General features: G+C 37.7%; 1 protein-coding gene across 16 annotated transcripts in view; it reads right to left on the bottom strand.

Moving 5' to 3' along the window:
• Positions 1-12,486, bottom strand: part of celf6 (CUGBP Elav-like family member 6) — a 156,591-nt gene extending 144,105 nt beyond the window's left edge. For 5 of the 16 annotated variants that reach the window (XR_014870121.1, XR_014873030.1, XM_085130222.1 and 2 more), the window contains exons 1-2: positions 12,070-12,482; positions 96-178 (exon numbers count right to left, since the gene is read on the bottom strand). Coding sequence is in view for 14 of the 16 variants with exons in the window: in XM_085130222.1 (XP_084986348.1) it covers positions 96-178; positions 12,070-12,319 (333 nt within the window). In the remaining 2 variants the exon portion in view is untranslated. Of the gene's footprint in view, positions 1-95; positions 179-12,069 lie in introns of all 16 variants that reach the window. The other 11 variants (XM_085155468.1, XM_085155973.1, XM_085154728.1 and 8 more) reach the window with 6 other exon arrangements.
• Positions 12,487-13,354: the final 868 nt, after the last annotated feature.

Genomic DNA, 13,354 nt, shown 5'->3' with positions numbered 1-13,354 from the left:
TGTGATATAATTCCTATGTTAATGCAGGTTCCCATGCCAGGCTGGCTGCCCCAAGGGCTTTAGCCTATGACAGAGGGCAGATTGGGGGCACTTACCCCTGGCAGAGTCTTCTGTTCATGGAGGGCGCTCTGGGCCTTCAGTGCTGACTCTCTGGCACAGTATGTTAGAAAGGCACATCCTGCAGTATCAGGAGACAGGAGAAAGAAAAGCTTATTACACATCATTGTTAATGTTTAATGAAAGGAAGGGGGGAATTAAGGTAACAGAGAGTTTTCAGATTTAAAGTGCACATGTAATTGCAAGTTGTGTTTTTTATTGTACTTAACTGTCTTGAGAGATCAAAACACAAACTAAAAGCTAAAATCATATGTCATTGTGGTGATTTAAACTTTTTGTGCATGTCAAACATTTGATTATATTGCTATATATTGCATTAAATAATATTCATCTATGATTAAATGCATAAACTACAATAAGAGAGACCCAGTTTCATTCTTTAGCACTTTTACAAATGTGCTGGTTCAGTACCCAACCAGTAACAGCTTCCAGAGTGTGAGGGTTCAACTGAAAATAACATAGTGACCAGGATATATCGCAGACTTTGTCACTCTCTTTTCTCTCTTTGTCTATGATATGGATGAACCAAAGCTGGAGTTTGATGAGTTTGTTTCACTAAGGGTGGAGTTGACACACAAGTACAGCAGAGAGCCAAGAGAGAACAAAATGGAGCGATTAGGGCTGGGCGATATATCGAGTTTTTTAAAAATATCGATATATTTTTATACGAGATATAAGATGTGACAATATCTTTTATATCGATATAGTCTATGTTACGTTATAATTATAGTTGTGGAGCCACAAGTTTGCCTCTCTTTTGTCCACTTTTGTCTTTACCCAACATTACTCGGCCTCGCCTCTCCTTCACTGAACACAACTCCCCCTCCTCCCCCATCACTTCACCTGCAGGAAGCGACAAGATGGACACGGCAAATCTCCGTTAATGAGTTACTGCGCATCGCCCCGTGCGTGGGGCTGGACGGCGTCAACGTGCTAACGAGCTAACCGCGCTAACGAGCTAACCACGCTAACGAGATAACCACGCTAACGCCATACACGGCCTGAAATCCTTTCATTTTCTCAAAAACCGACAGCGCGCCTTATGTATGAATTCTGGTTGTGCTTGATGACCGCGAACCGATTTAATGTGGTACACCACGCTCAGCAAAAGCTCTGTCAAAAATGTTTTAGTATGCGTTTGCTAAGCTACGGAGCTGCACCGCTTGGTGGATTGTCGGAGCATTACGGCTACCAAGGAGCCTCGCGGAGTGATACGTACTGTGCTTCAACGTAATATTACCGTATTGTGTGTGTATAAGGACCATAAATGGCACCTGTAAGACACACGGTTATGAAGCGGATTTCAAACTCCAGGCTGTCAGTCACGAACTTGGAAAGAGAGCAGCTGTGAAATCTGTCTTTGTTATTAAGCTCAGCGTCTTTTAGTTTACATTTTGACTGCACAATTGTGAGCTCTTTGTTATGCACAAAAACAACATAGTTTTCTTTTATTTATGGAGCAATATTATTTAATAAATGCTCATAATTTATTTTTGAGTAGTTTTTTTCATGTACATCTGCGCTGTATGTTAATAAAAGTGCCCATGTGACATCTGGGACACAGCTTTAAATAAGAACTCTCTTTTTGTTCTTACCTTATAGCTTTATAAAAAAAATATCGAGATATATATCTTATATCGCCATTCAGCTAAAAAATATCGAGATATGAATTTTGGGTCATATCGCCCAGCCCTAGGAGCGATCACTTCAGCTGTATGCAAACAAAATCTGGAGAGTCACTTTTCCTTGATTCTCTTCTTTGTTCTTGTGAATACTTTTCAAAGTTTTCAGTGTTGACTTTACAAATAGGAATGACAATTGTTTCATAGTACAGTACACCTCTGAAAGGAGAACACTTGACTTGTATAAAGTCATTCAAGGTGAGCAGAAAAAATGGTTTGGTTACAAAAAGTGAACAGAGATTTGTTACAAAATGTAACTTAAATACAGATCAGCTTTTAATTGGATAACTCAACTGTAGTCGCGTTGTGAACAGGTGACACCAGCGTAGCGCCTAAGTTTCAGTGTGTAAATATTACAAATAATTAAAAAATTCACAGGAGTAGTTTCATTGAATATATGGCAAAAATATGACACCTAATATAAGACTTACTGTGTTATTATATTAAAATAGAATTCATATATCCTGACAGTTAAAATGTAGCACTCTAAATTAAGCAGTTCTATATCCTTGGACTCATTAAATGCTGAGAAGATTAAAACTTTACTTTTTTATGTGACAACCCCTTAGATTAGATTTAGTGAACTTATGTCATCAATTTTTATGTCAATAGAATGTCTGCCACGTGGCTTGTGTTTTTTAGTGTTTTCATCGAATTCATCCATTATTGCCATATTTTAATAATGACAAAGTGCACTGGACTAAGCAAAACAAAACGGCAACATTGTTAATGTGCATGTGTAATGTGCAAAGTAAAAAAAAAACAAATGCATAGAAGTAATGCTTTCTAATAATAAATGACCACTTTCATAGCTACTGAAGCGCCCAACAGTGCCCGTACATTTAAGGTGACAAGTGATTATAAAACTCTGACAATGAGCTGGAACTGTAACACATATTTGTGGATACTTTTAAGTCAGAAAATTCAGGAAAACAGAATATAAATAAATAGTAACTAGTAAGTCTCCTAAAAAACATGACAGCTTTCATTAAAGGGTAAGTTGTTGCTCTGTTACGCGCTTGGCAGAGCTGACAATGGGTGACCCCCGTTCAGAAGAGGTTTTGCACTGTGCAGCATAATTTCTCATTACTACATGTCACACCTACTGCCAAGGATCCCCATGGGAGAAGACACACACATACACTCTCACACACACCTACACATACAGATGATACCCGGCATGCCCAGCACCCATCATCCCCAAAAGCCAGAAACACACTCTGGCACCCAGCCAAGAGAGCTCCCTTTCACGACAACCTTCACCCACCTCCACAACTAGGTGGTTACTCAAGAGGAAAAATCACCTAAACGACACTGATGAAACAGCATGCCACACAGCAAAGCAGAAAAGTTTGGGAGCCTGGGGAAACACTCTTCATCCTTTATGGCATTACAAAACTGTGGAACATGAGTTGAAGACTCCTGGGGGGAACGTCCTGGCAAAGGCTTATGGGACTTGCAGGCTCATGCTGATATTCTTCTATCGGTGCCATGCCATCTTTGACGTAGTTTTTAGAGCACATTTTTTCTGGAGAATGGCATAATTTTTTATCTTGATGTTATATCCCCACAAATCAGTGAATCAGTGATGCAGCTGTAAAATGTATAACTAAAATCTTTTAATGTCAACATTTTAACAGACCTTTAATTTACTTATTGTTTAGCTTTGTGTGAAATGGTTTAACTCCACACTTTAGCATATGTTAATAACTAAGTAAATGTATACACGTGCTGTTATTAAATGCAATTTAATAGAAATGACTTTGTTATACTTTGGTTCCCAAAAAGTTCCCAAAAAGCTGATTCTGTTCATCTGGAAGTAGCGTTTTTAGTGGGAGGAACATTTTGTCACTCATCCAAGTGGCTTCTTCAGTTTTGTACTTTGGTTGTTTTTTGTTATAAGATAGTATAGAAATCATTACAGTTTCTGGAAAATGTTTTTGGTTTACGTCACAACATTTTTTTTGCAAAATATCTCTATAACACAGCATTGTTCTCTTCATGTCTTTATTATCTTTTATAATGATTATAATAAATTCATATATTAATTAAGGTGCAATATCAGAATGCTAACACTGATTACATTAATATTAAATGTCTACACGTTAATGTATCAGTGCATTAATATTGATCATATATTATTGAGTATCATTTGAGGCTTTCCCGCAGTATTAATACTTAATAAATATTACATAATATATATAGAAAAATGATGCATTTAAATTTAAATAACAATCATATTAATGCTATTGTTTAAGTAATTGTGTAGTTATATTATATTGTTGTGGCTTTACTGAAATAAAATTTAAAATGTAGAACTTTACTAGTACACCTGTAGTAATTAGGGGTGCAACAATACACAAAATTCATGGTTTGGTACTTTGGTGACACGGTTTGATATTTTTTCAATACAAAAAATGTTCATGTCTTTTTAATTTATCATTTATTAAAATTATAAATATATATTTTAACTCAAAAGTACAGTTCTTAAATTTAATATTGCTGAAACAACAAAATAAAAAAAAAATAAATCTATCTGATCGAGAAATCACTGGTCTTTGGAAAAGAGAGTTTATTACAGAGAAATGGCTCTTTCTAAAATAAAAGCTATACTATACGCTTCTTCTGGGGTATACTCTCAGCAGCATATTAAACATATCAGGTCCCCATAAGGAGAATCATGTGCTAACGCCTGTCTAAATGACTCGGGTAAAGTGTGTAGCATGCGTCCTTGTTGTTTTTGTCTGCTTCCACTTGTCTTTGCACTAGGATGATGTCGGCATAAATGTGCAATCATATTCGTTGTGTTCCCACCTGTGCTGTCAGCGTTAATCTCGTTAAAATGACATTAACGCCATAACGCGGCAAATCTCCGTTAACGACTTACCACGGATCGCCCTGTGTGTCAACACGTTAACAAGCTAACTGCGCTAACGCACTAGTTCCCACCAATGTAATTGAGCATTGCGTGGCACATCCGACATACTGTTTTACTTTTGTCCATGACGCGCTTACCTTCAGGGTCATGCTTCACATGAAAACCAAGATAGTTCCAAACGCCAGATTTGAATGAGGGTGGGGGAGGTTAAATTTCGGGTAGCGTTGAGGCATTTGCCATTTTGCAACGAGCTTAGCTTCGGTCTTACTAGCTTGCACTGCGCTCAGTGGATCTGCACTCCACAGTGCAGCCTAGGCGGAGTAGTCGAACGCAGATCCACTGAGCTCTCAACACAGACAGCATCCTCAGAAGAAAAGTTGATAAAATAAATAAAAAATGTTGTATTGTTCGATACATATGCGTACCAAACCGAAAGCACTGTATCAAACGGTTCAATATCGATATGAGTATCTTTGCACCCCTAGTAGTAATGCTACTTTGTCATACAGGTACCTTTAGAAAAAAATGCATTTGATATTGTTAGTTTAAATAACATATTAAAGTGGGCTTCTTATGCAGTGTAGCCTTTAATATCCATTCAAAATATGCATCTGTCTCAGATTCCTGACAGCTGTTGAATATCTGCAAGACTTTGGGAAAGCTTTATACCCAACAATGTTGGCTCAGGGAACATCTGTAGCCCAAAGGATTCAGTGAGTGGGAAATCCAGTTGTGGAACAGATGAGCATTCTGCTTGGAGAACAAGAATGATGGAGAGGAGGTAACAATGATGCAACAGCTGGTAGCAGGTTAGGCCTGTCATCTTAAAAATCTAAAGTAGGTAATTGGCATGGGATTACATATAAATATCACCGCCCGTTGGTATTATATTCAATGATGTAAAATGACTTGAAAAACAAACCACTTTTACTGAATATGCAGCAGAAGGCGCAAATTTATTACATATATCCAAAATATTACAAAAAACATCACATTTACACCAAATGAATACATGTTGTTTTGAATTATGTAAGAAAACAGAGCAAGTTTTAAGGATTTGGCAGTAATGTATACTACATGTTATTAAAAAAAAGATAAAGCACAATTGCTCTGTGCATCATGTTGGGGTTTTTTTTTTGTCATGTTTAAGATGTTTCTGTTTTATCAAGTACATCCACTAACATTTAAATTAACACATTAGAAGTTTGACTTAAGTAAATAATGACCAGCAGTTGGGAAAATGCAGTAACTTATTGGGATTTAATGTGAAAAAGAAGATGAGAACATGTACAATGTTCAAAGATTAAGGGTAAGCACTGGCGATGGTTCAGCAAAAGAACTTGTGACTTTCTGTGATGAGCAGGTTAAGTGGGGTGAAAATAATAGTTGGGTAATCAAACACAATTTACCACACTACATTTTCAGTTAGGGACAAAAGTTCAACCGATTGTATTTAAGGCAAATGGAAAAGCAAACCCTGAAAAGTGGTTCAAAGAGAAAGCAGAGAATAGGAAATGAGTCTTTTCTTTTGCAAGGCACGTTTTGGGTAATTACTTAAAGAACTTTTCCCCCTGTAATGCTTTTTTCTAACAATTTGTTTTAAAATGGAAATTAGTATGTGTGAACAACTGCATGCATTGAGGCATAAGAGTGAATTGTGATTTTTTTTTAAGGCATCAGGTACCTGTAATTGAAATAACTCCAGAACAAATTTGTATAAATTTTCAATTCATTAGCTGTGAATTTATGAATCATCAGCAATTTGCTCCTCACATATGTCTCATCCAGCAATGTTCATTAAACTGGAAAAAGAATGCAAATTAATTCCCAACAAGATCTCGGTGCAAAGAAATAAAATAAAATAATATAGTGAAACAACTGAATGCTGCCGAATGTGACAGCCTGACCCTCTGGTGAGTACTGAGACAAATATGATGTGAGGATTCATCCACTTCCTGCGTCTGTGCTAAACATACTGTTACCTGGAGAGCATTTTTCCATCTTTCCGTTGTTCCATCCATCTACATTCAGAGCTGGCTCTTCAGAGCCGTAACTGTCTGGTTCACACACAGCCCCTTTTCTAATGATCAAAGAGGTCATCTGTAGACTTAAGCTTTACCTGTCACTCAGCTTACACAAACTGTCTATCACTGTCCAACACTTGCTCTACAACACTCCTACTGTAGATAAAATCCCATACGTGTATGGCTCTGTAACTCAGTGGCCATTACTAGAAGTCTGAAGGATTTAATTGACACAAAGCCGCCAATCTGTCTCTGAGCTGAAAAGGATTTCTTGAACTCTAGGAGTATTGTGCAATTAGATATTACTGCCCCACTGTAGTTTACTTTTGGTTATTTCAACACCTAAAAAGCTTTTTTATGTCAATTTGGCAGGCTATTTATAGCCAATTTCACTGCATGGACCTACCGAGGAGAGGAAAATGGATGAGGATATTTAACAACTCTTTGTATCTCTTCTTCCTGGCTGTGTGGTGCACCTCAGAGTCTCTCCTCTCAGCATCAGAGACGGATTGATAAATAACGCTACTCAAGCAAAAGATTTGCCCCCCACTAACATTCAGCATGTCTGAACAATGCATGCATTCTGGCACTGACACTAAGTATTATGATAATGTAGTGCTCAGCGAAATGATGGATGTTAAACAGCACGACCTGGCTGCACTACACACTGGCGATCACCATGCCCGCAAATAGTGTCAAGTCATCCCACGCACTGTATACAGCTCCCTGACGACACACAAACTATCAAATCGGCATTAAAGGCAACAGTCTCTAGCAGCTATAAGGCTGGATATAATTATCTGTTAAGAGATGAAAAAAAATGTTATCTGAACAGACTAACCATTCGGTTACACTCCTCTACCCAACTGTACAGGAAATCACAAAACAGAAAATTACCAGGATATTTAAGTCCCTGGAGATACCCTAAACGCTCAAAGTAAGAAAGCACATAACATCTGTTCAAATTGTTGCAGTGCAATCCACATGAATTAGTCATGAGCTAATCTGACATATTTTGATCAGTTCTTAAATCCATAATTATGGTGCAATTTTTTTGTCATAGGCCTCGAGCTGTGAAAAAAGGCAGTGCTGCAAATCATCCATTAGGCATGTTTTACTGATTGACGCCAACAGTTATATGCATCATATATCTGTAACAAGTCAAATCTTTCTCACCCACGAATTAGACATGAAGAGGAATTTCAAACTAAAAGTCAAATTAAATGTATTGCATATTGCAAAAATAATAATAATGTTTTCAGGTATTACGGAGGCAGAGTTTTTATAACATCCTCTTATGTTGTGGGGAAAAAAGAAAGTTGATTGAATTTCTGATGATGTTACAATACTGAGAGCCTTCTGGGCCTCTGACATAAAAGACTGCCAATATACATTGGCATGTTGTGCATTGTTGTGAACGAAGCCTGTAAGCTGCTTTATAAACCACTGTGTAATATGCACGCAGCTGCCTTATTAGGCACAAGTAGGTGTTGCTTCAGCTTTATAATACTTCTTGCAGTTTAAGTTTGTTGTTGTTAAACTGTATTTAATTCAATAAAAAAAAGGCGTTTGTTTGTTTTAATTTAGCTTAGCTGCACAGATTGAAACAGGGTGGTCAAAATAATATCAACATGTCTCCACATTAAATAAATAAGGGAATTGTTGAATTATTCAATTCAATTCAATGCCCCAACTGCAGTCTTCAAAATGAACACAAAACAAAAGTTGAATATTGAAACTATGCAGATAAAACTGTTGCATGAGTATTGTATTATGTCACATTAGCCTAAGCTCGGTGTTCTCTAAAGTGGTAACTGAGTGCACATACTGTGCACTAAAGATTACAGCAAAATATCATATTGTATAGAGCCAAGTAAACGACTCAATCTACAGCGTTGACAATGGTTACACAGCAACAACACTTATCTATATTGATTAATACCATCTATATCAGCAGACAATCAACAGGCATAAATAAAACTATCTATTGTGGACTGTAGTAGATAAAGATTACCTCAGGGATTTCTACTGGATAGCAGTGAGTCTGGGATTCATGTGAGTCTAACGTCTACCAATTATTTCTCAAATGACATCCCAGATGAGTCCATACTTATAAAACTTACATACTAGACGTATTTTGGCCAGTCAGTGTTTTGGACAAATACGTTATATTACAGAATTTGCACTGCTAGACCACCAAACTGCATTGCACTGTTTAGAGACCTTCATTAAACCTGCATTTATTTATTTAGTTACTTATTTATCCGACACTGTCAGCAGTGAAAAACAAACCTGTGAACAGGATAAGACATATTATTTGACTTTAAGTTGATTTGAGACTCTTGGTATCACTTGATAACAGTTTTGTTGGTTTGTTTGTTTTGTTTTGTTTATAGATCTATGCAGCAGACTAAGAGCATTAGCTTTCATTTGATCTTATTTTTCTCTGAGCCTGAGAAATGGGAACTTATTAGCGTTGCATTTTCAAAATGATTCTACTTTAAAAAAAACTTTAAAAAAAAACAAACTGCCCACTTCAGTCAAAATCAACATGAGGACAACAGCAACAGTGAAGCAAAACAGTAAATTTGAAACCCCCCCAAAAATAAAAGAGTCAATCCTAAAATCTTTTACAGGGATCCACAGAGTTTACCGGAGCTGTAGAATAAGGTGATTATTCTTTGTGCATGTATTACTCCTTGCATGACTCCTAACTTGTTTTAAATGTTTTAAATACAGAAAAGATCAACTAGACATACTGTACAACAGTACATATAAAATATATAATAACAATGTGATGGTGTTTGGATCAATTGCATGTCACCTTTTATTTTGGCAGGTAAAAAATTGAATAATTGCAGTAAGACTGTTTTTCTTTCTTTCTATAATTTTAATTTCAAATTGTTTTTTTTTTGTTGTTTTTTTTTTTTTTTTTTACCTTTTTTTATTTGATACGTAACAATTAATTTATAATTCAATTCATTTAAAACATGAATCTTAATTTATGACAGACTTAAGTTAAACATGTCTTGTTCACTGTGTTGTTTATAGGACACATAGTCTTGGAAAACTTGTAGCCCTTCTTTCAAAGTTAAGTGATTCATTTTACCTTCGGTTCCTCTACAAAAGCTTCCAGTGTCAGAATGATCAGTCTGTTTGTAGTTTACTCTTTTCTCCTTGAGTGACACAGCTGATTTTACACTATATCTACTTTGTTTTGTTAATGTCACTAATCCCATTTTCTCACTCTTGTACTTTCTTGCTTCAGTCTAGAGATGTCACACATTGGCACAGCAGGGCACATGAGCATGGTTTAGATGAGTGGCCAATAAGAAAAACTCATCCATATAATGCATTGGTAAAATCTTATTAAAAGTGCACGCCTGTGCTCCCAAAGTGACTTTGAATGTCACGCGGGATGAAGTGGGCATAATGCGAACATCAGAGTGGCCTTGGTGGAGGATGATTTGAACAGGCATACAGCTTTGGAACAGGATTATCCTTCCCGAGGCAACTATCCTCCAGAGTGTTGACATTCAGGGATGGTTGAGGACAGGCGTAAACAACACGGATATCAGAAATATTGTTTTAATCGATCATCAGGCTCCAAAGAGGAAAAACAGAAAGACAAGAAGCAGGTTGACCACCAGCAGCTGATGGCTGGAGAAACAGGTGGTGCATGGAGATCCTCAGGGCTGCACACACAAGAAAGTAATGGTGAGCCTTCGCTCATTTCTCCCACTAGAGCGCCTGACCAGTCTAATCAATAAGATCATGAACTACTGCCACTGAATTACATATCATACGTAATTTGCCCGCCTGGTGAATTATTTTTTGAGAGTGAATTGCATGTGAATTCAGCACCAGTGGTGAATATGTGAATGTGTGTTATTTGCCTGTGTGCTGTCTCAGTGCAAGTGTCTGTCTGTGTGCACACGTGCATGTGTGTGCGCGTGTGTGTATGAGAAAGAGAGCAAAAGAGATAATTAAAGCATAATCCAAATATATATATATATATATATATATATATATAGAGAGAGAGAGAGAGAGAGAGAGAGAGAGAGAGAGAGAGAAATTGTTTCTCAATACAGTGCTCTTTAACTTAAAGATAAACTGATTTCTGGTTATATTTATATAAGTAATAATAATCTGAAATACTACCAAATGAACTTAATAAGTACGTAATATGAATAATAATAATAACAATAATAGTAATAGTAGTAGCAGTAGCGCAAGTAGTCTCACAATAAAGATAAAAAGTTATACATTTTTTATTGTAGCTTCTTAAATAGATTACTAATTGAGAAAATAATGTATAATAAAAGACTTTAAATATATGATAATGATCAAAATTTAAATTTTAATAAAATGTTTTGAAATTGTTGCAATCACATTAAGTTAATGACAAAATTTTATAGCAACAGTGCAGGAAGGAATAAGTTGAACAAGACTTAAACTTTGAATTGTGGACTTAAAAAAGAAGAAAAAAATCATTTAAGCTTGTCTAGAAATACAAAGCCGAATTGCACACTGGCATTCATTACTATCACTGTAATTAGAGCCGATCGATCCGTGATTATCCGTTACGTGTCTGACTAATTACTAAGTGTACACAGATCCCGCTCGTTTTGGACAATAAGGGTTCGGGGGTGAAAAGAGCAAGCGAGAATGCAATGTGTGCTGGAGCTGAGCCTCTACTATCATCCTGCTTTGTACTTCCTGACTGCAACCCGCCCACGGAGCTCCGTTACAATACAGCTGCCATGTAAGTAGTATTTTCCACAGCTAATGACGTCCGAAAAGTAGAAAACATATGAGCCCGCTGAAAGGTCAAAGCAGCTTGTCAGCACCACGTTAATCGCCGATTTTGATTGTCTGATAATGGCTTACATTTTCAGCTTCCCAGAAAGTATTTACTTCTCGCTGATAATATACAGCAAATGTGATGGATTTTTTAAAATGGAATTTATGCGCCTGCACAGCTGCCTGTCCCGTGTCCCGCCCCCTTAACTGGCCTTAACGAGGATGCTGAGCACATGATAGTAAATGTAAACACACAAAGGCAATTTCAGCTGTAGTATTCACGTGGATTGTCTGGTAGCGGTAACAATTAACCCTGCACTTCCAAGCCGTTCACTTCCACGTGTTCCCCCTCTCACGCCTCAGACGTATTTGTGTGTGTGCCTCTGCGTGTGCGCGTGTGCTTTCGAAGCCACTACGGGGCTCCCACACTGTCCCAAACATCTGCAAATTAACACACTTTTCATGCCCTCTGCCCCAGAACTGAGCCGGGACGTTCTTTGTCACTACTTTGCGTAAACCTTTTCTCAACCCCTAAAGCATCATAAAAGTAGTCAAAACAACCAACCTTTATGCATTCCCGTAAACCTGTCTTTCAGAACAGTGAGTTCGTATATCTTTCCGAATTCCTCAAACAGGGGTTTCAGGTCTTTTTCCTCCAGGTTTCTGGGAATCTGCCCGATGAAAAGCTTGATGGCGTCGTGGTCCTTCATTGGAATGGTGTTCTGGCCGATGGTAAGCCCGTTCATCCTGCCGGCGCTGTTCGTGGTGCTGAATCCATTCTCTTGCTGCACTCCGTTTGCAGTGACTGTAGCCATCTTTCCTCAATGGGCCGGCGGGCTGCTCTCTCTCTCTCTCTCTCTCTCTCTCGCTCGCTCTCTCTCTCGCCTTCTCCCTCTCTCTGTGTAGTCAACTGCACATTGCACACTCCCCCCCTCCGTTATATCTTCCTGTCTCCCCACTCCTCCTCCGGTTCTCCCTCCCTACCCTCTCCTGTCCTTCCTTTACAGGCTAAGCCGCTTTGTTTGGAATCAGTATTATTTATTTTTATTATTTTTATTATTCTTTATGTTTTTTTTTTATTTTTTCCGCCCCCCCCCCCCACACACACCCACACACCATCACCACCGCCACCCCCAAGCTGCCACTCTGTTCAGTGACGTCAGCTCGTACTCTTATGAATATACCACGCCCACCATCTGATTTGCATAATGAGTTCGACCAAGGCGAATGGGAGAGCAAGTTGACTAAGGACCCCACAGGGCAGAGTAAGAACTCAAACATTTGGGTAGAGTGTAAAGGTTGGGACTTTAAATGATGCAAATTCAACATTAGCGCTTCTTCCCCAGCTTATCTGCGGTGGTTTAAGTTTGTCTCAGAGAGCAAAATCTGATGCTCCTTTTGGTGGAAAAATATTGACCTGATTTTCAACTAGTTTTAGTTCATTTCTAGTTCGTAATTTATTAATAATAGAAATCAATCAAAATCGAAATTGCTTTTAATGACTTAAATGCTAAGAGAACCAACCCTGCATTTTTGTATTTTGTATAAAAGAAGATTCACGATAGGTAGACGGTGTTACTAAAAATGCTGTCCTCATAACCCTTCTTTGGTGTGGTGAACGTATTTGCCCATGTTATCTATCCCCTGAGGTAAATAATGTGATTTATCTTGTATACTGGGGTAAAAAAAAATGTCTTAGCACCAGTATTTAAAAACACTCTTATGAACCCTTGTAGAAATGATCTTTACACCAGCAGTTCTCAGGAGACAGGTCCCTGTTGATTTTCATTCTAACCATCTAACAAGGACTATTGTACGCCTGGGACACCCGGTGAATTCTACTGGTGGAG

Source organism: Neolamprologus multifasciatus, chromosome 1, assembly GCF_963576455.1.
Source record: "Neolamprologus multifasciatus chromosome 1, fNeoMul1.2, whole genome shotgun sequence".
NCBI lineage: Eukaryota > Metazoa > Chordata > Actinopteri > Cichliformes > Cichlidae > Neolamprologus > Neolamprologus multifasciatus.
This window is presented reverse-complemented; position numbering and strand designations above follow the sequence as displayed.